The sequence below is a fragment of the Scyliorhinus torazame genome, chromosome 11, assembly GCF_047496885.1.
Source record: "Scyliorhinus torazame isolate Kashiwa2021f chromosome 11, sScyTor2.1, whole genome shotgun sequence".
Lineage (NCBI taxonomy): Eukaryota > Metazoa > Chordata > Chondrichthyes > Carcharhiniformes > Scyliorhinidae > Scyliorhinus > Scyliorhinus torazame.
The window spans coordinates 113,328,131-113,354,654 of record NC_092717.1 but is presented as its reverse complement, the minus strand read 5'-3'; the positions used below and the strand labels follow the sequence as shown (position 1 = coordinate 113,354,654).

The 26,524-nt window shown below is 45.8% G+C and overlaps 1 protein-coding gene across 7 annotated transcripts in view; it reads left to right on the top strand.

Moving 5' to 3' along the window:
• The window catches only part of sgk3 (serum/glucocorticoid regulated kinase family member 3), a 212,814-nt gene that overhangs the window by 74,139 nt on the left and 112,151 nt on the right, over positions 1–26,524 (top strand). For 6 of the 7 annotated variants that reach the window (XM_072467636.1, XM_072467639.1, XM_072467640.1 and 3 more), the window contains exons 2-3: positions 11,625–11,809; positions 14,971–15,054. In XM_072467636.1, coding sequence (XP_072323737.1) covers positions 11,732–11,809; positions 14,971–15,054 — 162 coding nt within the window. In that variant the 5' untranslated portion in view covers positions 11,625–11,731. Of the gene's footprint in view, positions 1–11,624; positions 11,810–14,970; positions 15,055–26,524 lie in introns of those variants that run through there. The other variant, XM_072467641.1, reaches the window with a different exon arrangement.

Sequence of the window (26,524 nt, the reverse complement as noted above, 5' to 3'; positions counted from 1 at the left end):
ACATGCTTCCATGTCTCACAGATCTTGGTCTTTAACTGTCTTCAATATATCATATTCTAGTTTGTCTACCACAAAACTATGGGACTATATTTTGGCACCATATTCTTCCATTACAAAGATCATCTATTTCCACCTTCATAAGAACACTTTTGTCTCTCCCCTGCCTAAATCTATATACTGCTGAAATTATTTATGCCATAGTCACTTAGACATTGGACTATTCCAATACTCTCCTCCCTTCATTAAAGATCATTCAAATTTCTATTTTTTGTAATCTTTCCTTCATCAGGTCCCATTGAGCCATCACTCCATGCTTGGTGACTACATTACCTTTGTCTCCTATCAACTCAAATTTAAAAATGACTATTCCTATGTTTAAATTCCTACATGGCCTCGTACTGCTATATCAAATTCCCCCCCCCCCCCCCGCCTCAACACCCCATCTCTGTAAATTTTCCATAGTCCCCTGGAAAATTCTGCATTACTCCAATTCTGGTCTCTTATGAATTCTGCCTTCGTTTGGCCCTGCATTCGTGGCCGTTCTTTCAGCATTCAAATCCTATGCTTTGGAATTTACACCTTGAAAATCTCCCCTCAAACTATCTCACCTCCTTTTTGGAAAAAAAATGTTTTATTCAATACCAAAAAGTACAAAATATCTTAACAATAACAATAAACTAGAAGAACAAAAACACAAATCCAGACAGCAAAGCCACCCTTTCTCCTCCCAACAGCTAACAGTGACCAATTCCTTAAAGTACAATATAAGTGGTTGCCATCTCCGATAGAACCCTTCAGTTGAACCCCTCACAGCGTATTTGACCTATCTGAGGTGCAAAAACTCCCTTAAATCACCTAGCCACGCCAAAGTCTTAGGTGGCATTGCCAGCCTCCAACTCAGCAGGATTCGCCTCTGAGCAACCAGCGAGGCGGAGGCTAGGACATCTACCCATCCGCATTCCAGCAGGTCCGATACCTCTGGATCTAAATTTTGCCATTCTGTTATTATTGTTATTCTGTAACTAAATTAGCCCGTTCTATTATTATTGTTCTACAACTAAATTACTCCATTCTGTTATTATTGTTATTCTGGATCTAAATTTCCCAATTCTGTTACTATTGTTATTCTGAAACATCGTCACAAGCACAGTAGCACAGTGGTTAGCACTGTTGCTTCACAGCGCCAGAGTACCAGGTTTGATTCCCACAAGTCCTGAAAGACATGCTGTCCAGTGAACTGGACAGTCTGAATTCTCCCTCTGTATACCCAACCAGGCTCTGGAATAATAATATAATAATAATCGCTTCTTGTCACAAGTAGGCTTCAATGAAGTTACTGTGAAAAGCCCATAGTCGCCACATTCCGGCGTCTGTTCGGGAAGGCCGGTACGGAAATTGAGCCCACGCTGCTGGCATTGTTCTGCATTGCAAGCCAGCTATTTAACCCACTGTGCTAAACCAGCCCCTTATCTGGAATGTGGTGACACAAGGGGCGGAATTCACTCTCTTCTCCCCCCCCCCCCCCCCACCCACACCGGGTGGGAGAATCGCCGGGGCGCCTCGCGTGTCCCGCCCCGACGCCCGCACGCGATTCTCCCACCACCCCTCCCAAACCGGCGCGGCGAGAATCACGGCTGTTTGCTGGGAGAATTGCCGCTCGCCGTTTGCAACGGGCGAGTGGTGATTCTCTGGCCCGGATGGGCCGAGCGGCCTGCCCAATACGACGGGTTTCCGCCTGCGGCGTCACACCTGGTCGCTGCCGGCGGGAACTGCGTGGGAACGCTGGGGGGGGGGGGGGGGGGGCGGCCTGTGGGGTGGGGAGAGGGGTTCCTGCAGCGGGGGGGGGGCCTCAAATGAGGTCTGACCTGCGATCGGTGCCCACCGATCGGCGGGCCGGCCATTCTGAAGGTGGACCTCCTTTGCTCCGCCGCCCTGCAAGATCCATCCGAGATCTTCTTGCGGGGGCGGCCTCGGGGAGGACGGCAACCGCGCATGCGCTGGTGACATCATTTAAGCGGTGCTGGTCGCGTCATTTACGCGCCGCCGCTTTTACGCGGCGCCAAGGACCGGTGTCAGGACTTGGACTCCCGATGGGAGAATTGCGCCCAAGGTTTTTCATAGTAACTTCATTGCAGTGTTAATGTAAGCCTACTTGTGACAATAAAGATTATTATTATTATTATTCAGGGCATACAAGTTCACCGACTTTCCCTCCAGTGTGCCTTGTGCCTGTAACCATCACGTGCCAACACCCCTAATCAGCCAGGACTTTTCCCAGCTGAAAGCGGACCCTTTGTTAAAATCGCCATCTCCTTGGGCCCTGCTATCAAAGTCTGAGTGTAAAACATGGCTCACCCATGTTCCAGGTGACTAACCTTGTGGGATTCCCTCACCATCGAGTCAGCTATTACCACTGTGATGCATCATCCCTTCATTACAAATTCCTGGGTCTCTCTACACCCGCCCCGCTAACGCCTTAATTCACTTTAAAGAAGTCGGTAAACAACTTCCAGCTCCGGGTGAACCTCTCCTCTGCTCCCTATATGGCGAACCTAACCTTTTCCAAGTGCAAGAATTCTGCCATGCCGGTCACCCACACCGCCATCTTTGGCGGCTCCCAGTCCCACAAACAAAATCTATCTCCGGGCTATCGGGGAGGCAAAGGCCAAACCATCGGCACCTCTCCCCACCTGGACTCCCGTTTCTTCCGACACTCCAAATATTGCCACCTCCGGACTGTGGGCCACCCCTACACCCAAAATCTCGGACATGACATCTGAGAACTCCCTCCACTTTGGACAAGCCCAGAACATGTGGACTTGGTTCACAGACCCCCCCACACACCGCCCACACTTATCCTCCACCCCTGCATAGATCTGGCTCATCCTCACAACAGATGTGTGGGCCCTATGCACCACCTTAAACTGGATGAGGTTTAACTTCGTGCACACGAGGACGCGTTCACCATCCGCAGGGCTTCCTTCCACAACCCGGCCCTCAATTCCTCCCCCAGCCCCACTTCTCCTCACATTTGCACCTAATCTCCTCTACTGGAGCGCCCACCCTCCCATCAGCTCTTCATAAATATCTGCCACTCTCCCCTCCACTATGTCATCTTTGTGCAACAGCTCCTCTTGTAGCAACCAGAGTTGGCATACCTGGGGAAGATGGCACCTCTTTCCTCTCACATTCTCTCACCTGCAGGTAGCTGAACCTATTCCCCTTCGGCAACTGATACGTTCCCTCAAGCTCTTCCAGACCCACAAACCTATCTCCTACAAACAAGACCCTCGGAAACTCACATCCAGCCCAACCGGCACAAACCTATGTTTATCGCATATCGCCGCCCACAGAGATATGCTTTCTAACCCGAATGTTGCCTGCGCTGGATCCAAATTCGCAACGCTGAGACCACCACCGAGCTCACGGAATACCTGACCAGTGAGAACGGGAGGGGTGCCAACAACAGTACCCTCCATGTAGTCCCCCTACACTATGTTACACCCATCTGCCCCCACACTGATCCCTCCTCCACTGCCCATTTCTTGACCATTGTGATATTCGCAGCCCAGTAGTAATTCAGCAGACCACTGCCAGCAACCCCTCTTTCCAAAAACACACTCTTCACCCATGGCGTTTTCCCCACCCACACGAACCTCAAAATCACCCCATTCACCTTTCTTAAAAAGGACTTGGGAACAAAGATTGGGAGGTTCTGGAAAGAACTTGGGCCACCATCATTTTAACCATCTGCATGCACTCTGCCAACGACAAAGACAACACATCCCACCTCTTAGATTTCCTATCCTCCACCAATCATGCCAAATTCAATTTATTCAGCTGGGCTCAGTTCCGCATCACCTGTATCCTGAGATACTGAAAGGCCATGCCCACCACCCAGAATAACATCTCCCCATGCCTCCTCTCCTGCTCTCTGAATTAATCGGGAAGATCTAATTTTTCCCCATGATCAATTTACACCCACCAGAAACAGCCAAATTCCTCAGGATCTCCATAATCCTATTGAAACTCCCCACCGGCTCCGAGATATGTAACAGAAGATCATTTGCATGCAACAGAACCCAATTCTTGTCCCCTCCTGGCTCAATCCCTCTCCACCACCTTGACGTGGCGCTATCACCAGAGCAAAAAGCAACGGGGACAAGGGGCACCTCTGCCTCGCCCCCCGGTTCAAACTTAAGTATTCCGATCATGTCTTGTTCGTCCGGACACTAGCCATCAGCACCCTGTACAGCAGCCGAACCGAATCCATGAGGTCCTGCCTAAACCTGACCCGGCCCAGCACGTCAGACATGCCCATTCGACCCGATCAACAGCCTTCTCTGCGTCCATCGTCACGCCCACCTCCCACCCCTCTTGAGGGCACGATAATAACATTGAGCAACCTGCGCACATTTGTCGACAGCTGCCGCCATTTCACAAACCACCCCCATCCCTCATCACATCCGACACACAGTCCTCTATCCACGATGCTAACAAGTTCGCATCCACATTCAAGAGGAAAATGGTGCGGTATGACCCACACTGCTCCAGCTCCCCATCCTTCTTTGAAATCAACGAGATGGGCGCCTGCAAAAATGTGGGAGGGAGCACCTTCCTTCCCCTCGACTCATTGTACATCCCCACAAGCAGGGGCCCCAGTTCCGCACCAAACTTCTTATAGAACTCGGCTGGAAACCCATTTGACCCACCAACCCATCCAAGAACCGCCTCCTATCAGCCTCCCCAAGTGGAGATTCCAACTCTTACAGCCTTCTGTAAAATCCCTCGAACACCCCATTCACCCCCTCCAGGTCCGACACCACCGTGCCTCTCTCTTTCCTCACCCTTCCAATCTCTCTCGTCGCTGCTTGGTTCGTTAGTTGATGCGCCAACATCCTGCTCGCTTTTTCTCCATACAAATACACTGCCCTTCTGGGCCTCTGCAATTGCCCTTTCTCCTACTCTGGGGGCACCAACCCAAGCTCCACCTGGAGCCTCTGTTTCTTCTTTATAGTGCCTCCTCTAGCACAAGAGTACCTCCGATCCACCCCCAAAATCCCATCTAGTAGCCTTGTTCTCTCCTCGTTCAACCCTCTCTCTCCCTGTGCGCATAATTGAGATGAATTCACCCCTTACTATGGCCTTCAATGCCTCCCACATCGTGGAGGCTGTGACCTCCCCGTGTTGTTCAGCTCTACATAGCTTTGGATGGCCGCCCTCACCTCACACACACCCTTATCCGCCAACATCCAATCTCAACTGCGGCCGCTGAGCCTCTCACTGTGCCACCCACATCCACCCAGTGCAGTGCGTAGTCCGAGACCACGATCTCCGAATACTCTGAATCAGCTACCCCTGCCAACAGCGCCTTATTCATTACAAAAAAAAAATCAATCTGGGAGTACACCTGCGAAAAAGTACAAGAACTTTTCCACCTACAGCCTCCCAAACCGTTCAGCAGGACCACAGGCATCCCCTCCAGCTTACTAACCATCACGTATGTGCTCCAGGGTCAGCTAAAATATTACCAACCTCGAGAGCCACTTTCTTGTTGATCAGCACTGCTACTCCACCTCGTCTTCATGTCCAATCCCGAGTGGAACATCTGCCCCACCCACCCCTTCCTCAGCCTCGTCTGATCTCCCAGCTTCGGGTGTGTCTCCTGAAGAAACACGACATCTGCTTTCAAATGTGCGAAATAACGCGACCGTTTAACTGGCCCATTCAACCCCGCAAGTTCCATGTAATCAACTGGATCGAGAGTACCCCCCCCCCCCCCCCCCCCCCCCCCCCAGTTCGGCCTCACTTATCCGAGCCCACCGCAAGATGTCCGCCACCATCCCTCCCTAACCTACTGTGCCACCCCTTCTCCCATCAGCTTCTCCAACATGTTCGCCACATACTTGGCAGCCTGTGCTCCTTCAATACCCTCAGGCATCCCCATGATCCGGAGCTTTTGCCTCCTGGAGCGGTTTTCAAAATCCTCCATCTTCTCCCTCAGCCTTTTGTTTTGGCTGGTTGTCACCATCCCCATCTCCGCCTCTAGCCAGGTCAGACGATCCTCGTGCTCCCCATCAACTCAGGTACTCTGAGGCCTCCTTCCTTTGCTGCTGGAACTTGGTTGTTGAGAAATTTCACAAGCTGCTCTGTAGACCATTGATGGGCAGCGCTGCCCTCCAGTCTCCGCCATCTTTTCCTATGTCGCACCTCTATTAATCTCCCTGTCAAGATGCTGCCTCTTGTTTGTTACACTCCTCGTTTGGTAAGCTATAAATTGGTCCAACCATAGGAGTACTACATTCCCCCAGTACTCATGCACCTTTTGCCATCAAACACCCTTCAGATCGGGTGGGAATGGACCAAAGAATTGCACCTTGAGCAGAACCCACCAAATGTGTGACCGCTCACTCCATGGCCACCACTGGAAGTCCAACCGGAGTTACTAATGAACTCTATCCAACTCCAAAGGGGAGAACATCGCATTCTTCCCCCCCCCCCCAGCCAAGAAAATAACTGAGAAGTACCCGGTTGGCCTTGAGCCCTCCACTCCCCCCTAGCAGCCTCAACACTTCCCCTGGCAGCCCCATTATCCTGAGGTTCAATCATAGAATCTCTATAATGCCGAAGGAGACCATTTGGCCCACCGAGTTTGCGTCGACCCTCCAAAAGAGCACCCTATCTTGGTCCACGCCCCACCCTATCCCTGTAACCCCATCTAACCCTGGATGCAGTTTATCACGCCCAATACACATCTTTATATGAGGAAACCGGAGCACCCGGAGGAAACCCGCACAGATACGGGTAGAAAGTGCAAACTTCGCACAGTCACCCAAGGTCGGTATTGAATCCAGGTCCCTGGTGCTGTGAGGCAGCAGTGCTAACCACTATGCCACTTGGCTGCCTTAGGTGCTCAAGTCCCTGGTGAGATGAAAAGTCATCAACCTGAAACATTGATTTTTATTCTCTGCACAGATGCTGCTGACCTACTAAGTATTTCTAGCATTTTCTGTTTTTCCTTCAAAGTTCCAGCATATGTTGCATTTTGCTTTTGAACTATGAATAAGCTGTTCCTTTTCCAGCAATTTTTCACTCTGTAATTGATCACATCAAATTTATCTGAATGCAAAATTAGGCCTTGCAATCAAAATTAATTTGCAATATGTAGCACTGAAATTTTCATCCACGTAAATAAAACAAGCACAGTTTAGAACCTGAAAAGTACCATTATTTTAAAGAAAATGTTAGCATTACTTTATTTTGTATCACTCTTATTTGTTTCTTTCCTCTTCATTATGTCCAGTTTGTTTTTCTGCTCTCTTAATAATGCATCCTGTTGAATCCCCAATGTCCGACTATCATTTGGAGGGTCCGGGTGACTTGCCTTATTTCAGTTCATCTCAACTTGTTCTCCCAAGTCTTCAACTTTTGCCCTCAGGCCCTTGTTGCTCTCTGCCGCGAGCAGTATCTCTGCTTCCAGCAAGGCAAACCACCCCATATGCTGCAACAAGACCATGCCCTTGAACGTTTCGCCTTGCTCCTTCAAAGTTTTACCCAGCTGCTCTCTGATCGGACTCGATGCATTCTCGATGGGGCTTTAAAAGACTCCTTTATCTCTTTGCCTTGCCTCTCAAGCTACCTGCCCATCTGCTTCCCAAACCTTTCCAGTTCTGCGCCATCACCACAGAAACGTGTCTACCGTGATGGGCATGGCTGCCTCTGCCATCTTTTTTCCCTCTGATTCCTTCGTCGGGCTACCAGACTTATTTTTCCTTCCAGTGGGATTTTCATCGAGACTTAGGACAGAATTCCGCTGAATAATCATTATCTAGTTCGGCCAGCTGGGTTTGAGCACAAAAGGCCTCCGCAAAACGGATGAAAAAACAAAGACCCTGGTGGGAGCCAACTTGCATGACGTCACTGGAAGTCCCCAAAACCCTCCTTTTGACTAATTAATTCTGCCAATATCTCTGTTTTGGTTTTGCCCAAAAGTTGTCTGATCATGTTTCGATGAAGCATCGTGGGGCATTTTTCTACATTAAAGGTGCTATCTACACATTTTCCTTTTGTGTTATGTCCTTTGACATACCCATTGATTTTTAAAAATTTATTTTGTTTATTAGCCATTGGTATAAATATCTTTGTAATGCCTCTACTCCCACATCTCATCCAAGCTTCGATTACTCTTAACTATCAATTCCTGTACTTCTTCATTACCTGCTTTCTCATTTTACTCAAGTCCATCTTTCTTAAATTATGGTTTCAAACTCAATTACATTATGGTCACTATATCCAAGATACTGCCGTACCATGACTTGTTCAACTTCATTGGTTTGCTTTGCTGGGCCAGATCTGTCACCTCACCTGTTATTTCCTACCCGTGCCATTTAATCAGCATACTTGGCTACATGGCTCTCTCCTTCATCTACATCTTCTATGACTATAATAAAGAACGAAGACTCCAATCCGATCCCTGAGGGACACCTCTAAACATTAATTTCCTTGACTTCTGATTGCTCTATTTTTTCTTACTTTGCATTTTTGCAATCTATAATAGTGTTATAATTTGGGACTCGATGCATTCTCCAATTCTTTCTTCATCTCCTTATCAGAAGGCAGCTTCTGTAGACCTGCAGTGTGTGAGCGAGCATGTGGGTGCATGTAGTAACCCAGCAGACAAGCCATAAACAAGATAAAACTTGGGTTATTACAAAAATGCTGAAAGTTACTTTGATGGAAGTGATAAAGTTATTACCTAAAATACAGATACAAAGATTAGAATGCAGATGAAGATAAAAAGATATTTAAAAGATGAGATTTCAAATCCATCTCTAAGATATTGTTGTGGGCCCATTGCTTGAGTTCCTTCTTTCTGGAATGAAGGGTTTAAACTTGTAGTTCGGTTTGACAGCTGCAATGGCTTCCTCACTTAGTGTTCGCATTTTTCAGGTGGATTCAGTAGGCCAAGTAAGTTCTGGGAAAGAGTAGGATCATTGTTCTTCATTAATTCTGTGGTTGCAACGTTTGAAGATTGTCTGAATCTTTTGGCAGGACAACAGTTGATTGCTTTATAACTTCCGTCTTTGACTCCCGGTGGCAGAAAGAGAACCGTTCTGATGTCCGCGTTCTCCTTGGGGGTTCCTGGCAGTTTCAGAACTATTATCTCTCACACTGCCACACATAAATTGGTTGAAATGCTGGCCTAGCCAGTGATGCCCATACCCTGTGAAATAATTTTTTAAAAGTTGACTGTATATGAAGTATGCCTTTGGCACTATAGAGTTCTATCTTTACTGCATAATATGAAAATACAGTTATACTGAATACACAAACTTTGCACAGATGAGCCCCATTGCTTTTAAAGTGAAGAATATGTTCTCTATATTAAAGTAGGTTTTTCATACCCCAGATGTCAATCTTAAAGTAACGTATGTTCACAGTAGAATACCTTTAATGGATCAGCTCTTGAAGATAATGGCTGATTTTAATGTGATAACAGGGTTTCGTCCACCGGTGTAAGAGGTAAGAGGGCCCCCCCCCCCCCCCCCCCCCCCCCCCCCCCCCCCCCCGATGCTAGTTCTCTCAATCAAGCATTGAGTGCTTGGCAACAAGAACCTTCACCCCATGAGGCCGCAGGCAAACATGGTGGTGTTTGCTGGGTGGTCTTCAGAAAGCATGGGACAGCTGTGCGACGTCCCCGAGTCCACTAAATTCTGATGGACTCCAGGATCACTGGTGTCAAGTGGCTCATTAATGAACCTAATTGACAACCTGCAAGTGCATGCGAGCTGCGGCCATCGGTCCCTTCCCACCTCTGACTTAATCAGGGGAGGATTTCCTGCCGCCGGCACGCATCGTCTCCTGTGCAATTTAATTTTTAGGGGGGGGAAATACTTTTGAAATTTTAACTTTTTATACAAAGTTTACAAAAAACAAACAATAACACTATTAACCCCCTCCCCCACAACAATATAAACCAAACCCATCCCACCCCCCTAACAGGTAACAGTGACCAACTCTTTAAAGTACATTATAAAAGGCTGCCAACCCTCTCACGGTGAACTTGACCGCCTCGAGGTGCAAACCTCCATCAGATCACGCAGTCACGTCGAGATGCTTGCCGGTATAATCGACCTCCAGCCTGAGAGGATCAGTCTCCTTGCCACAAACAAGACAAAAGCCAGAACGCTGCTCCTGCCCGGATCTCCAACGCATCCAGAATCGCTACCAGTGGGCACAGCTCCAACCCAATGTTTGGGATTGCTGACATGGTGTCAATAAAGTACCACCAGAAGCCCACTGGCTTTGGCATGACCAGAACATGTGCGTATGGTATGCTGTTCCCCTTGAACAACGATCGCATCTATTCCTCCACCCCATCGAAAAACTGGCTTATTCTAGCCCTCGTGAGATGTGCTCGAAACATTACATTTAGCTGAATGAAACTCGGCCTCGCATAGGACGAGGTCGAGATCACCCTCCTCAGTGTCTCGCTCCAAACTTCTTCCTCCTCCTCAAATTGGTCCCAGTTCTTCTACCCGATTTGTCTTCAGTCCCTCAATCGAGCCCATCTCCTCCCCCACTATCTGCTGGTATATGCTTGATGTACTGTCCACTTCCGACCATGAGCAGGATAAAATCCGCTTGAGCAAGGTAGAAGACTGCCTCATTGGGAAAGCTGTAAAGGACGCAACTGGAGATTTCAAATCCCAGCTAAGCAACTGCAGATAACTGAACCCATCATCCGTAAGCCCATATTTCTCCTTCAGCTCCCAGGCTAGTGAACCGATCTTCTAAAAATAAATCTACCACCTTCTCCAACCCCATCTCCTTCCACTCCACATCCAGCCTAGCAAGCTTGAATAACTGGTTTGTACAGATGGGAGTTAGTCTTGAGGCAACTTTGAAATTGAAATGTTGACGGAGCTGCCTCCAAATTTTTAACGTGGCTACTACCACACGGTTGGTAGCGTGTTTCATCGGCATTAACGGGAGCGGAACCCCCCCCTCCCCCGGTCTTGTCCCCTCACAGACTCTGCTTCCACCTGGACCCACAGCTCCTCTGAGTCCCGCACCTTTTCAGCATTTGCCGCCCAATAATAGTATCAAAAGTTGGGCAAGGCCAAGCCACCTGTAGAATTTAATGTGCCTGGCTGCCATTGACTTAGTCTCCATCTCAGTGGTTTAAAAAATATATATTTTATCCTCATGGTGTGATATAATAAATAAATGTAGGCTACCTCTATGAAGAATTTTATTGTTCACTCCAGACAGCATGTATAGATTACACACAAACCTAGTCCCTCTTGTCAAGAAGAAGGAAATTGTTTAAAAACAATTATGGACTGAACTGATCTCTTCACACAGCTTCTCTACTGTTGTTAGCACTATACTCCATATGCTTCACCTGTATGCTTCACACTATGTTCTGAATTTACATTGTGCATTTATCATATGTCCTATATTTTTTTCAAGCATGGAATGATCTGCCTGAACTGTTAGCAGAGCAATACTTTTCACTGTACCTCCATACACGTGATAATAAATCTAATAACCTGACACAGCATCATGCGTAGATGGCGACTGTTCCTATAGTCCAAATAAGATCATTTGTTCTTTTCTAGGTGACCTAATGGGTGTACAGGTTTGTGCACATGAGTTAATGGTTTTGGATAAAAGCACATAAAATTCAACTTTCAGTTTTGGAACGAGTAATTGACACCGAACAAAAATGGATTCAAAATCAACTCACCCCAATGTCAGTATTCCCAGCTTTGATGAACACCATGAGAAAAAAAAGCGATACACTGTAAGTATTGAACAAAACTTTATTTGACTAATATTCTGGGAGTTTTTTTGATAAAATGTTTAAATACTTTCTAAGGCGAAGGGCACTTTGCAAACTATTTGGCTTATTTCCATAATTAGAATATTTTCATACCATGTAATCAATTTGGGAGCTTGTTTAATTCTATGCATATGTTATTGCGTGGCCATATATATATATATATATACACAATTTTATTAAACTAGCTAAAATTAAAGCTGGAATGTGCAAAGCCAGAGTGAATGATAAATGTTACCATTTATATAATAGCTAGCATTTTCCTTTCACCTTGCAGGTAATAAGCCCCTGTGCAAAATATGAGGAGGTTGGGCGACTGGAGTAGGTATAACAGGGGAAATTGGATGAGATGATGGTTCAATAGGATAAAAGTAAATTACTGTGGATGCTGGAATCTGAAACAAAAAGAGAAAATGCTGGTCAATTTCAACAGGTCTGACAGCATTTGGAGAGCGAGAGATTGCAGATAATGTTTCTAGTCTGGATGACTTGGGAATAGAAGATATTGAAAGATGGCAAGGACTGTAGTTGGGTGATTGATGGGGGTAAGACTATGAGCTGGAGAGCTTAGTGCAGGATAGAGTGAGTATAAGCAGCAAATTTCTGGATGAAATTATGCAGTGTATAACTGGGAACGGGGCTGGAAAGCATTCACGCAGTCATAATTACTTGGACTGTGACGGCTCGGTAGCACAGTGGTTAGCACTGTTGCTTCTCAGCGTCAGGGACCCGGGTTCGATTCCCGGCTTGGGTCACTGTCTGTGTAGAGTCTGCACATTCTCCCCGTGCCTGCGAGAGTTTCGTCTGGATGCTCCAGTTTCCTCCAAGTCCCGAAAGACGTGCTTGTTAGGTGAATTGGACATTCTGAATTCTCCCTCCGTGTACCCGAACAGGCACCGGAATGTGGTGACTAGGGGCTTTTCACAGTAACTGCATTGCAGTGTTAATTGTGACATTAATAAAGATTAATGAATGAATAGATTATTAATTAATTAATTAGCAATTGAGAATGAAGATTGAAGGACAATGAAAGCATGAATGTTTCTTTACCAGTGAACTGTGCTAACAATGTGGGCACATGATTTAATGAAGGTGTAATTGTGTCGTGGTACTATTATGTGTAATTTGAAGTTCATCTTGGGGTTAAGCAGGACACAGGTCATGCATTATCAAGTTCAGCCTGAATGAACAGCCAGTTATAGGGACTAAATTATTAACGTTAATTCACTTTCTTAAAAAAAAACAAGACACATAGATATTAATGGTATGATTGGGCTGTGTCAACGTGGATTTGTGAAAGGGAAATAAAGTTTAACAAACCTGTTGGAGCTTTTTGAGGATGTAGCTAGCAGAATAGATGAGGAGTAACTCTGGTAGATGTGGTATATTTAGATTTTCAGAAAGCTTTTGTAAAGGTCCTGTGCAAAAGGATGGTAAACAAAATGAGGGCACATCGGATTGGGAGGAATGAACTGTTAATTGACAGAAAACAGTGAAAATAAATTGGTCGTGCAAGCTGCAACTAGTGGGATTTGGCAAGGATCAGTACTTGGATCCCAGCTGTTCATGGTCTGTATAAATTATTTAGATGTGGGGTTAAATTTCATATTTCCAAGTTTACAGCTGACCCATGACTACATGGCTGTGTAAGGGGATTTGGAGAGGCTAAGTGAGTGAGCAAGATTTGGCAGACTCGCCACAATGTGGAGAAATGCGAGGTTATCCACTTTGGTATGGAAAAACAGAAATGCAGGGTATTTCTTAAATAGTGAGAGGCTGGGAAGTGTTGAATGTCAAAGGGACTTGGGTGGCTTTGTTCATGAGTCACCAAAAAGTAAAGCTGCAGGGACAGCAAGCAATCAAAAAGGAAAATTGGTATTTTGGCCTTTATTATAACTGGATTTCAGTATCGGAGTAAAGATGTCTTACTGCAATTATATAATGCCTTGGTGAGACCACACCTGGGGTATTGTGTAGTTTAGCTCTCCTTACCTAAGGAAAGATCCGCTTGCCATAGAAGGAGTGCAATAAAGGTTCACCAAAGTAATTCCTAGGTTGGAGGGATTGTCCAATGAGTAAAGATTAAATAGATTGGGCCTTTAATATCTGGAGTTTAGAAGAATGAGAGGTGATTTCATTCATAGAATCATAGAATTTACAGTGCAGAAGGAGGCCATTCGGCCCATCGAGTCTGCACCGGCTCTTGGAAAGAGCACCCCACCCAAGGTCCACACCTCCACCCTATCCCCATAACCCAGCAACCCCACCCAACACTAAGGGCAATTTTGGACACTATGGGCAATTTTAGCATGGCCAATCCACCTAACCCGCACATCTTTGGACTGTGGGAGGAAACCGGAGCACCCGGAGGAAACCCACGCACACACTGGGAGGATGTGCAGACTCCGCACAGACAGTGACCCAAGCCGGAATCGAACCTGGGACCCTGGAGCTGTGAAGCATTTGTGCTATCCACAATGCTACCGTGCTGCCCCCAAACATACAAAATTATTTTGGGGCTCGACAGGGTAGATGCAGAAAGGATGCTTCCCCTAGCTGGCGATCTAGAACCAGAGACACTGTCTCAGAATAAGGGGCAGGAGGGCAGCACGGTGGCGCAGTGGGCTAGCCCTGTTGCCTCACGGCGCCGAGGTCCCAGGTTCAATCCCGGCTCTGGGTCACTGTCCGTATGGAGTTTGCACATTCTCCCCGTGTTTGCGTGGGTTTCACCCCCACAACCCAAAGATGTGCAGACTAGGTAGATTGGCCACGCTAAAATTGCCCCTTAATTGGGAAAAATGAATTGGGTACGTTAAATTTATTTTTTTAAAAGAATAAGGGGCAGGCTATTTAAAGCTGAGATGAGGAGGAATTTCTTTAGTCAGAGGATGGTAAATCTACCCTCGAGAGCTGTGGAGGCTCAGACATTGAGTATGTTGGAGACAGATCGATGATGTTCTCAATATGTAGAAATATTAAGGGATATGGGGATGGTGCCGGTAAATGGTGTTGAAGTCGAAGATCAGCCATGATCCCACTGAATGGCAGAGCGACCTCAAACGGATGAAATGGCTTACTCCTGGTCCTATTTCTTGTGTTCTTATGTTCTTTTTTCTTTCTCACAGGTGTACAAAGTGCTGGTGACAGTGGGTAGGAATGAATGGTTTGTCTTGCGACGTTATGCTGAGTTTGACAAATTGTACAACGCTGTAAGTTTACATGTCTGTGTGCGTGCATTCGTATGCATGTGCACAATAATACTTGATTCATGCTTTTCTACATACTATCCAAGTACTGTAATGATTTGTCAATCAGAATGAACCTTTAGCTATTTATCTTTCAGAATATGCATGTTTACTTTCTCAATCATTCAATTGTTATCAGTACTGTCACCATTTTCTCTGTTATGCAAATTCATCCCTGGTGTACCCCAGAACTTACAGGTTTCATTTAAAGACAGTCTCTTGAGTAAGCATCAGCCCATGGTGTTGGGAGTAGTATATTAGTATGGACAGAGGATTGGCTATCTAAGAGAAGACAGAGTTGGGGTAAGATAGGCATTTTCAGGATGGCAACCTGTAACTAGTGGAGTACCACAGGATTCAGTGCAGGGGCCACAATAATTTACAATATATATTAATGAGGAAGTGAATGCACTCTTGTCAGGTTTGTAGATGACACAAAATTAGGTGGGAAGGCATGAGATGAGGATGACACAAAAGCTCTACAGTGGGATATAGACAGGTTAGAGTGGGCAAAACTTAGCAGATGGGATATAATGTAATAAAGTGTGAAGTTATGCACTTTGATAGGAAGGAATGACGAAGGAGCTGATAGGAAGGAAGGACGAAGGAGCTGAATATTATTTAAGTGCAGAAAGCTGCAGCACAGAGGGATTTGGGCGTCCTCATTATTAAATCACAAAAGGTTAGTATGCAAGTTCAGCAGGTAATAGGGAAGTAAATGGAATGTTGGTCTTTATTTCAAAGTGAATGGAATACAAAAATAGGGAACTCTTGCTAAAACTATACAAGACACTAGTTAGACCACACTTGGAATACCGTGAACAGTTTTTTGGTCCCCTTCTCTAAGGAAAGATGTACTGGCTTGGAGGCAATCCAGAGAAGGTTAACTAGGCTGATCCTGGGTATTGAAACATTTTCTTATGAGGAGAGATTGAGTATGTTGGGCTGTACTCATTGGAGTTGAGAACAATGATGGACGACCTCCTTGAGACATATCGGATTCTCAGGGGACTTGACAAGGTAGATGCCAAGACGTTGTTTCCTCTTGTGGGAGACCAAGACCAGAGGGCATAATCTCCGAGTAAGGGGTTCACCTATTTAAGACAGTGATGAGGAGGGATTTCTTCTCTAGGGGCAGTGAAACTGTGGTGAAATTCTTTACTGCAGAGGGCTAGAGCGGCTGGGCCTTTAAACATATTCAAGTCTAAGATAGACAGTTTTTTAATCATTAAAGGAATCCAGGGTTATGAGGATAAGGCAGTAAAGTGGAATTGAGGATCATCATTTCAGATCAATGATGATCTCATTGAATGGTGGAGCAAACTCTCTTTGGGCCGAATGGCCTACTTCTCCTATGTCTTATGATGTTGTGATCTACAAATATATATTTCTCAAAATTGCATTTATTTTGTATATTTATTTCTCAAATTAAAATATAAAAGTTTAGCACAGAGTGAGTACAGTTAAGGCTACAATTTGCTCTGTACTACCAAGGTCAGGGAAAAATAACAGATTTTAACTTTTGCTTCCAGCATTTATGGTCCTGATACTAAATATTGCTTGAATCAACAATTTTTGATTTTTTTCATGTAAGCTTTTTATTGCCAAATTATAAATTGACTCCGGATTGAGCTTTAGTATCAGAAGTTGATAAATTACTTTTTTTTGGTAAATGTATAGTAGATAAAATTCTTTACTAAGTTGCAAGGTTGAGAGTTCAAGCCAACTCTACAGCTTGATTATGTAATCTGGCCTGACACTTCTTTCAAATAAGATGCAGGTGAAAGTCCCACCTGCCTATTCAAGATAGAAAATTCCATGATATTTGACAAGAGAATTGAGCTTTCTCTGTATCTAGGCCAACATTCATTTCTCAACTAACCCCATCAAAACCAATTAAGTAATCGTCATCTAAATGTAATATTGTTTGTTTTGAATGTTTTTATTAAATGTAATGCTTCATTTTTAGACTATGCTTGGTTGAAGGTGAAACAAAACCAAGATTTCATTTCTAAAATAATATAAGTAATTTTGTTGGTTTAACTGTCAACTGACTGGTCATTCAGGATTGGTTGTTTTTGTAAATTCTTCATAATTTTTTTTTGTCTTAAGTTTTTTGACCACTTGTCTTGTTTTTGACTTGTAAGCTCAATTTTCTCATGTTCTGATTTTCTTCTAAGTTATTTTAAGCCAGAGAACAAAGTGTGAAGGGAGTTGTTGCACCTAAGCAAATGTGCACTATCTGCAATACTTCAAATATATCAAATAAATCTAAAATATATACATGTGTTTTTAAAGTGGTCTAGGGAGTTAACCCCTTCATTTCTATCTCCAACAGAATGCAAATTCAAATTAATTCGGCATGACAGAACACCATTTTTGCCAAAGACTGTTTCCAAGAAAGATCAGAAAAATGAAATGGCAAATTCTATACAATTATTGTTGAGCTACAGAGGAACAAATATCAGTTAATTTCAAACCCATGTCCATCAAACAGTCCTATGGTATATTTCTGTGATAAATTTAACCTGATCCCAGTGAGCACATCTATCTTTATTTAATTGGATCCACCTTCTTCGGCAGTCCCTTGGGATCGAGGATGACCCTTTCTAGTTCGATGGGTTCTGAAATAGCTGATAAGTCCAGTCAATGATCTGCAGATTCTGCCACATGTAGGGCAGGTGGGACTTGAAGGGTTGGGTAGATGGGTTGTTTGGAAGTTTGCTCCCCCTGATGTCTCGACCTCGCCTCTAAACATTTCTCACTAAGTCTATGTGTGCTCAGTGCCTTCCCAAATGAGTTTCTTTGTTTCGTTTGGTCACGAGTCAGTGTCCCACATACCAGTGGACATGTTTGAGGGCATCTCTAAAAGCGTTTCTGCTGTCCTCCTGTGAATCTCCTACTGTGACCAAGATCTGAGTAGAGCAGGCAGGAGACTAGTGTTAGGTATGTGAATACCATGGTGATTTTGAGTGATTAGTGCTTTGATGTAACAAGTTGGCTTTGATGCGAGCTCCCAAGATACAAAAAGTAGTTCACATTTTCCAGTGTCTTAGTCGATAAGAAGTTTGGAGGAGAACCTTTGTTTTTCTGGGTGTCTAATGAAATATCAATTTTTCCATACGCTGTGGCGATCATAGTTGACAACAACCTAGAGCTCAGATTCTGAGTGAACGCATACACCATCTGAATATTGAAATCCTATGACTGAGATTGGAGAGGTTTTGGTTGTGGCTGGGAGGTAGTGCAGGTTGTACAGTTTCTTATCTGTTCTGTAAATTATCTCCATGCATGTGGATAATTGGCTGGAGTGAGGTGCAGTACTGCTGCAAGGAAAATGGAACATGGGAACATTGGACTTAGGAGCAGGAGTGGGCCATTCGGTCCTTGTCTGATTTGTCATTTGATAAGATCATGGCAGATTTGATTGTAGTCTGAACTCCATTTTCCTATCTTCCAACCCTTGATTCCCTTGAAATCATAGAATCCATACAGTGCAGAAAGAGGTCATTCAGCCCATCGGGTCTGCACTGAAATTCTAAAAGAGCACCCTACCTAGGCCCACCACGCCCCCCCCCCCCCCCCCCCCAAACCCTATCCCTGTACCCCACACAACCGTTAGACATTAAGGGCAATTTAGCATGGCCAATCCACCTATAGCACTGTTGTTTCACAGCTCCAGGGTCCCAGGTTCGATTCCCGCCTTGGGTCACTGTCTGTGTGGAGTCTGTACGTTCTCCCCGTATCTGTGTGGGTTTCCTCCGGGTGCTCCGGTTTCCTCCCACAAGTCCCGAAAGACTTGCTGTTAGGTAATTTGGACATTCTGAATTCTCCCTTTGTGGGAGAACAGACACAGGAATGTGGCAACTAGGGGCCTTTCACTGTAACTTCATTGCAGTGTTAATGTGTATGCCTACTTGTGACAATAAAGATTATTATTATTAACCTGCACATCTTTGGACTGTGGGAGGAAACCGGAGCACTCGGAGGAAACCCATGCAGAATCTGAGAACTTGCCAACTCCACACATAGAACATAGAACATTACAGCGCAGTACAGGCCCTTCGGCCCTCGATGGTTTCACAGGTCGGTGCAACAATCTAAAGCCCATCTACACTATTCCCTTATCATCCATATGTTTATCCAATGACCATTTGAATGCCCTTAGTGTTGGCGAATCCACTACTGTTGCAGGCAGGGCATTCCACGCCCTTACTATCTGGAGTAAAGAACCTACCTCTGACATCTGTCGTATCTATCTCCCCTCAATTTAAAGCTATGTCCCCTCATGCTAGCCATCACCATCCGAGGAAAAAGGCTCTCACTGTCCACCCTATCTAATCCTCTGATTATCTTGTATGCCTCAATTAAGTCACCTCTTAACCTTCTTCTCTCTAATGAAAACAGCCTCAAGTCCCTCAGCCTTTCCTCATAAGGTCTTCCCTCCATACCAAGCAACATCCTGGTAAATCTCCTCTGCGCCCTTTCCAATGCTTCCACATCCTTCCTATAATGCGACGACCAGAACTGCACACAATACTCCAAATGCGGCCGCACCAGTTTTGTACAGCTGCAACATGACCTCATGGCTCTGAAACCCAATCCCTCTACCAATAAAAGCTAACTCACTGTACGCCTTCTTAACCCTCTCAACCTGGGTGGCAATTTTCAGGGATCTATGTACATGGACACCGAGATCCCTCTGCTCATCCACGCTACCAAGAATCTTACCATTAGCCCAGTACTCTGTATTCCTGTTACTCCTTCCAAAATGAATCGCCTCACCCTTTTCTGCATTAAACTCCATTTGCCACTTCTCAGACCAGCTCTGCAGCTTATCTATATCCCTCTGTAACCTGCAACATCCTTCCGCACTGTCCACAACGTCACTGACTTTAGTGTCATCTGCAAATTTACTCACCCATCCTTCTACACCCTCCTCCAGGTCATTTATAAAAATGACACACAGCAGTGGCCCCAAAACAGATCCTTGTGGTACACCACTAGTAACTAAACTCCAGGCTGAACATTTCCCATCAACCACCACCCTCTGTCTTCTTACAGCTAGCCAATTTATGATCCAAACTGCTAAATCACCCTGAATCCCATGCCTCTGTATTTTCTGCAATAGCCTATCGTGGGGAACCTTATCAAATGCTTTACTGAAATCCATATACACCACATCAACTGCTTTACCCTCGTCCACCTGTTTGGTCACCTTCTCAAAGAACTCAATAAGGTTTGTGAGGCACGACCTACCCTTCACAAAACCGTGTTGACTATCTCTAATCAAATTATTCCTTTCCAGATGATTATACATCCTATCTCTTATAAACCTTTCCAAGACTTTGTCCACAACAGAAGTAAGGCTCACTGGTCTATAGTTACCGGGGCTGTCTCTACTCCCTTTCTTGAACAAGGGGACAACATTTTCTATCCTCCAGTCTTCTGGCACTATTCCTCTAGACAATGACGACATGTCTTTTACTGTTCCTGCATGCATTTTCTGGTGACGCGGGAAGGGCGAAAGAGCATTTTAAATACCAGGGTACAGTCAGAGTCTCTCCTTCAAACCAAATGCTGACACACAATTCACCCTACACTATCTCCAGTAGCCAGTGCTCCAGCCAGAAGCCACACTGGCTGTGTGCCTTTCATTTGAGGAACAGAGTAGCTGGAACACTTGATGAGATTGGGCCTATGCTCACTATAACAGGAATCCAGGCATCTCAACCAATCCATTCATACTGGTCAGATTCAGAACTCCACCAATCTCACATATCAGAGGTTTAAATATCCAATAAATCGCAAGTTACTTACTGTTCAGGAGCACTGACCGGCCTGGTTATGACCACCTGCTCAGGAGGTGCTGCAGTAGATCCCTCACCTCCTGATGATTCTGCCAAATCCTCTGGCTCTGTTTTTATCACTTTGAGTTTCTTTTTCTTCCTCTCCTCTTTATCTTTCACTCGTTTCTTTGGGAATGAAAGGTCTAATAAAGCTTTGTGGGGTAGAAAGCAAAACATTAATTCCACATTTTCTCACGTCCTTGCTGAGTTCAGGGCCTGCTTCTGCAGTAAGAGCAGTTGGACATTCCATGTGACCATTGCTATCAATCAGTACTACAGCCAGAAGCAGAGCTCACCATCTCTTTTTAAACTTGCCACCATGCCATTTGACAGCATTCTCTGAAGACATTTATTGGCCTGCCCTCCTAGCCTCTCCAGACTCTCTTTCTGAAGCCAATTTGTGAAGTTACTCTGGGTGTTTTTGATGTTAAATGCGTGTTGTATGAATGCACCGTGTTCTGAGCAGCATTTCTTCAGCTGCACTAACTGCTAAAACCATTATTGATGTCTCAAATTCACAGTTCCAATATCTCATCCTCATTCCCGAAATCTAAAATCATTTTTATTAATTCTTGGGAGATAGCATTTCTGGCATTTCAAGTTTTTGTTGTCCAACACTAACACATGCTAACCTCAAGAATTGGTTCTTCCTCCCTCTCGTTTGTACATGCTGCTCCTTTGCAACACCACACATTCACTTTCATATGTACACCGCTGACACATAGCGCCCATTCTTTGAAGCTTCTTTCGTCAATCCCACTCATCGGAAGATGATATCAAACATCCAGTCTCCATAACCTATAGATCCCTCCAGCTGAACACTCAGAAAATGTTTTCATTATCTTTACTCCATAACCCAAAATCTGCTCTCTCATCAATGAAGACGTCCTCGGATATTATTGCACTAGATTGGGCTATTCGCAAATTCAGGTCCCTGTCAATCCCAGAGCTGTCGACTCCACCACACTTCCATCCCTGTTAAAACACTTGTCCTCACCCGACCCGAGTTCGCTAATTAGAGTCATTGATGTTTACAGCATGGAAACAGACCCTTTGGCCCAGCTTGTCCATGCCGCCCAGTTTCTATCAGTAAACTAATCCCACTTGCCCGCATTTGGCCCATATCCGTCTCTACCCACCCTGCCCATGTAACTTTCTTTAAAAGGAAAAATTTGTACCCGCCTCCACCACTGCCTCGAGCAGCTCGTTCCAGATGCTCATCACCCTCTGTGAAAAGATTTCCCCTCTGGTCTCGTTTGTATCTCTACCCTCTCACCGTAAACCTATGCCCTCTAGGTCTAGACTCCTCTACCTTTGGGAAAAGATGTTGACTATCTATGCCACTCATTATTTTATAGACCTCTATAAGATCACCCCTGAGCCTCCTATGCTCCAGGAAACAATGTCCCAGCCTATCCAGCCTCTCCTTATAGCTCAGACCATCAAGTCCGGGTAGCATCCTCATAAATCTCTTCTGCACTCTTTCTAGTTTAACAATATCCTTCCTACAATCGGGTGACCAGAACTGAACACAATATTCCATGTGTGGTCTTGTACAACTTCAACACGACGTCCCAACTCCTGTATTCAATACTCTGACTAATAAAACCTAGCATGCTGAATACCTTCTTCACCATCCTGCCCACCTGCGACTCCACCTTCAAGGAGCTATGAACCTGTACCCGTAGATCTTTGTTCTGTAACTCTCCCCAACTCCCTACCATTAACTGAGTAGGTCCTGCCCTGATTTGATCTACCAAGACACATCACTTCACATTTATCCAAATTAAACTCCATCTGCCTTTCATTGGCCAACTGGCCCAATTGTTCAAGATCCTGTTGCAATCTTATATAACCTTCTTCACTATCCACCGATCTTGGTGTCATCTGCAAACTTACTAACCATGCCTCCTACATTCTCATCCAAATCATTAACATATATAACAAATAACAGTAGACCCAGCACCGATCCCTGAGACACATCGCTGGTACCAGGCCTCCAGTTTGAAAAACAACCCTCTACAACCACCCTTTGGCTTCGGTCACCAAGCCAATTTTGTATCCAATTGGCTACCTCACCCTGGATTCCGTGAGATTTAACCTTTTGCAACAACCTTCCATGCGGTACCTTGTCAAAGGTCTTGCTAAAGTCCATGTAGACAACGTCGACTGCATTGCCCACATCTACCTTCTTTTTTTTTTATTAAATATTTTATTGAAAATTATTGGTCAACCAACACAGTACATTGTGCATCCTTTACACAATATTATAACAACACAAATAACAATGACCTATTTTATAAACAAAAAATGAATAAATAATAAATAACAAAAATGAAAACTAGCCCTAATTGACAACTGCCTTGTCACAAGTAACACTCTCCAAAAATATAATTTAACAGTCCAATATATAATTATCTGTAGCAACGACCTATACGTACTATACAGTATATATTAACAACCCTGAGAGTCCTTCTGGTTCCTCCTCTCCCCTCCCCCCCCGATCCTGGGCTGCTGCTGCTGCCTTCTTTTTCCCATTCCGTCTATCTTTCTGCGAGGTATTCGACGAACGGTTGCCACCGCCTGGTGAACCCTTGAGCCGACCCCCTTAGGACGAACTTAATCCGCTCTAGCTTTATAAACCCCGCCATGTCATTTATCCAGGTCTCCACCCCCGGGGGCTTGGCTTCTTTCCACATTAGCAATATCCTGCGCCGGGCTACTAGGGATGCAAAGGCCAAAACATCGGCCTCTCTCGCCTCCTGCACTCCCGGCTCTTGTGCAACCCCAAATATAGCCAACCCCCAGCTTGGTTCGACCCGGACTCCTACTACTTTTGAAAGCACCTTTGTCACCCCCATCCAAAACCTCTGTAGTGCCGGGCATGACCAAAACATATGGGTATGATTCGCTGGGCTTCTCGAGCACCTCGCACACCTATCCTCCACCCCAAAAAATTTACTGAGCCGTGCTCCAGTCATATGTGCCCTGTGTAATACCTTAAACTGAATCAGGCTTAGCCTGGCGCACAAGGACGATGAGTTTACCCTGCTTAGGGCATCTGCCCACAGCCCCTCCTCTATCTCCTCCCCCAGCTCTTCTTCCAATTTCCCTTTTAGTTCATCTACCATAGTCTCCCCTTCGTCCCTCATTTCCCTATATATATCTGACACCTTACCATCCCCCACCCATGTCTTTGAGATCACTCTGTCCTGCACCTCTTGTGTCGGGAGCTGCGGGAATTCCCTCACCTGTTGCCTCGCAAAAGCCCTCAGTTGCATATACCTGAATGCATTCCCTTGGGGCAACCCATATTTCTCGGTCAGCGCTCCCAGACTCGCGAACTTCCCATCCACAAACAGATCTTTCAGTTGCGTTATTCCTGCTCTTTGCCACATTCCATATCCCCCATCCATTCCCCCCGGGGCAAACCTATGGTTGTTTCTTATCGGGGACCCCCCCAAGGCTCCAGTCTTTCCCCTATGCCATCTCCACTGTCCCCAAATCTTCAGTGTAGCCACCACCACCGGGCTTGTGGTGTAGTTCCTCGGTGAGAACGGCAATGGGGCTGTCACCATAGCCTGTAGGCTAGTCCCCCTACAGGACGCCCTCTCTAATCTCTTCCACGCTGCTCCCTCCTCCTCTCCCATCCACTTACTCACCATTGAAATATTAGCGGCCCAATAATACTCACTTAGGCTCGGTAGTGCCAGCCCCCCCCTATCCCTGCTACGCTGTAAGAATCCCTTCCTCACTCTCGGGGTCTTCCCGGCCCACACAAAACCCATGATGCTCTTTTCAATCCTTTTAAAAAAAGCCTTCGTGATCACCACCGGGAGGCACTGAAACACAAAGAGGAATCTCGGGAGGACCACCATCTTAACCGCCTGCACCCTCCCTGCCATTGACAGGGATACCATAATCCCATCTCTTGAAATCCTCCTCCATCTGTTCCACCAACCGCGTTAAATTTAACCTATGCAATGTGCCCCAATTCTTAGCTATCTGGATCCCCAGGTAACGAAAGTCCCTTGTTACCTTCCTCAACGGTAGGTCCTCTATTTCTCTACTCTGCTCCCCTGGATGCACCACAAACAACTCACTTTTCCCCATGTTCAATTTATACCCTGAAAAATCCCCAAACTCCCCAAGTATCCGCATTATTTCTGGCATCCCCTCCGCCGGGTCCGCCACGTATAGTAGCAAATTGTCCGCATACAAAGATACCCGGTGCTCTTCTCCTCCCCTAAGTACTGCCCTCCACTTCTTGGAACCCCTCAACGCTATCGCCAGGGGCTCAATCGGCAGTGCAAACAATAATGGGGACAGAGGGCATCCCTGCATTGTCCCTCTATGGAGCCGAAAATATGCAGATCCCCGTCCATTCGTGACCACGCTCGCCACTGGGGCCCTATACAACAGCTGCACCCATCTAACATACCCCTCTCCAAAACCAAATCTCCTCAACACCTCCCACAAATAATCCCACTCCACTCTATCAAATGCTTTCTCGGCATCCATCGCCACTACTATCTCCGTTTCTCCCTCTGGTGGGGCCATCATCATTACCCCTAACAACCTCCGTATAATCGTGTTCAGCTGTCTCCCCTTCACAAACCCAGTTTGGTCCTCGTGGACCACCCCCGGGACACATTCCTCTATTCTCATTGCCATTACCTTGGCCAGGACCTTAGCATCTACATTTAGGAGGGAAATAGGTCTATAGGACCCGCATTGTAGCGGGTCCTTTTCCTTCTTTAAGAGAAGCGATATCGTTGCTTCAGACATAGTCGGGGGCAGTTGTCCCCTTTCCTTTGCCTCATTAAAGGTCCTCGTCAGTACCGGGGCGAGCAAGTCCACATATTTTCTATAGAATTCGACTGGGAATCCATCCGGTCCCGGGGCCTTTCCCGCCTGCATGCTCCTAATTCCTTTCACCACTTCTACCTCGATCTGTGCTCCCAGTCCCACCCTTTCCTGCTCTTCCACCTTGGGAAATTCCAGCCGATCCAAGAAGCCCATCATTCTCTCCCTCCCATCCGGGGGTTGAGCTTCATATAATTTTTTATAAAATGTCTTGAACACTCCATTCACTCTCTCCGCTCCCCGCTCCATCTCTCCTTCCTCATCCCTCACTCCCCCTATTTCCCTCGCTGCTCCCCTTTTCCTCAATTGGTGTGCCAGCAACCTGCTCGCCTTCTCCCCATATTCGTACTGTACACCCTGTGCCTTCCTCCATTGTGCCTCTGCAGTGCCTGTAGTCAGCAAGTCAAATTTTACATGTAGCCTTTACCTTTCCCTGTACAGTCCCTCCTCCGGTGCTTCCGCATATTGTCTGTCCACCCTCAAAAGTTCTTGCAGCAACCGCTCCCGTTCCTTACTCTCCTGCTTCCCTTTATGTGCCCTTATTGATATCAGCTCCCCTCTAACCACCGCCTTCAACGCCTCCCAGACCACTCCCACCTGGACCTCCCCATTATCATTGAGTTCCAAGTACTTTTCAATGCACCCCCTCACCCTTAGACACACCCCCTCATCTGCCATTAGTCCCATGTCCATTCTCCAGGGTGGGCGCCCTCCTGTTT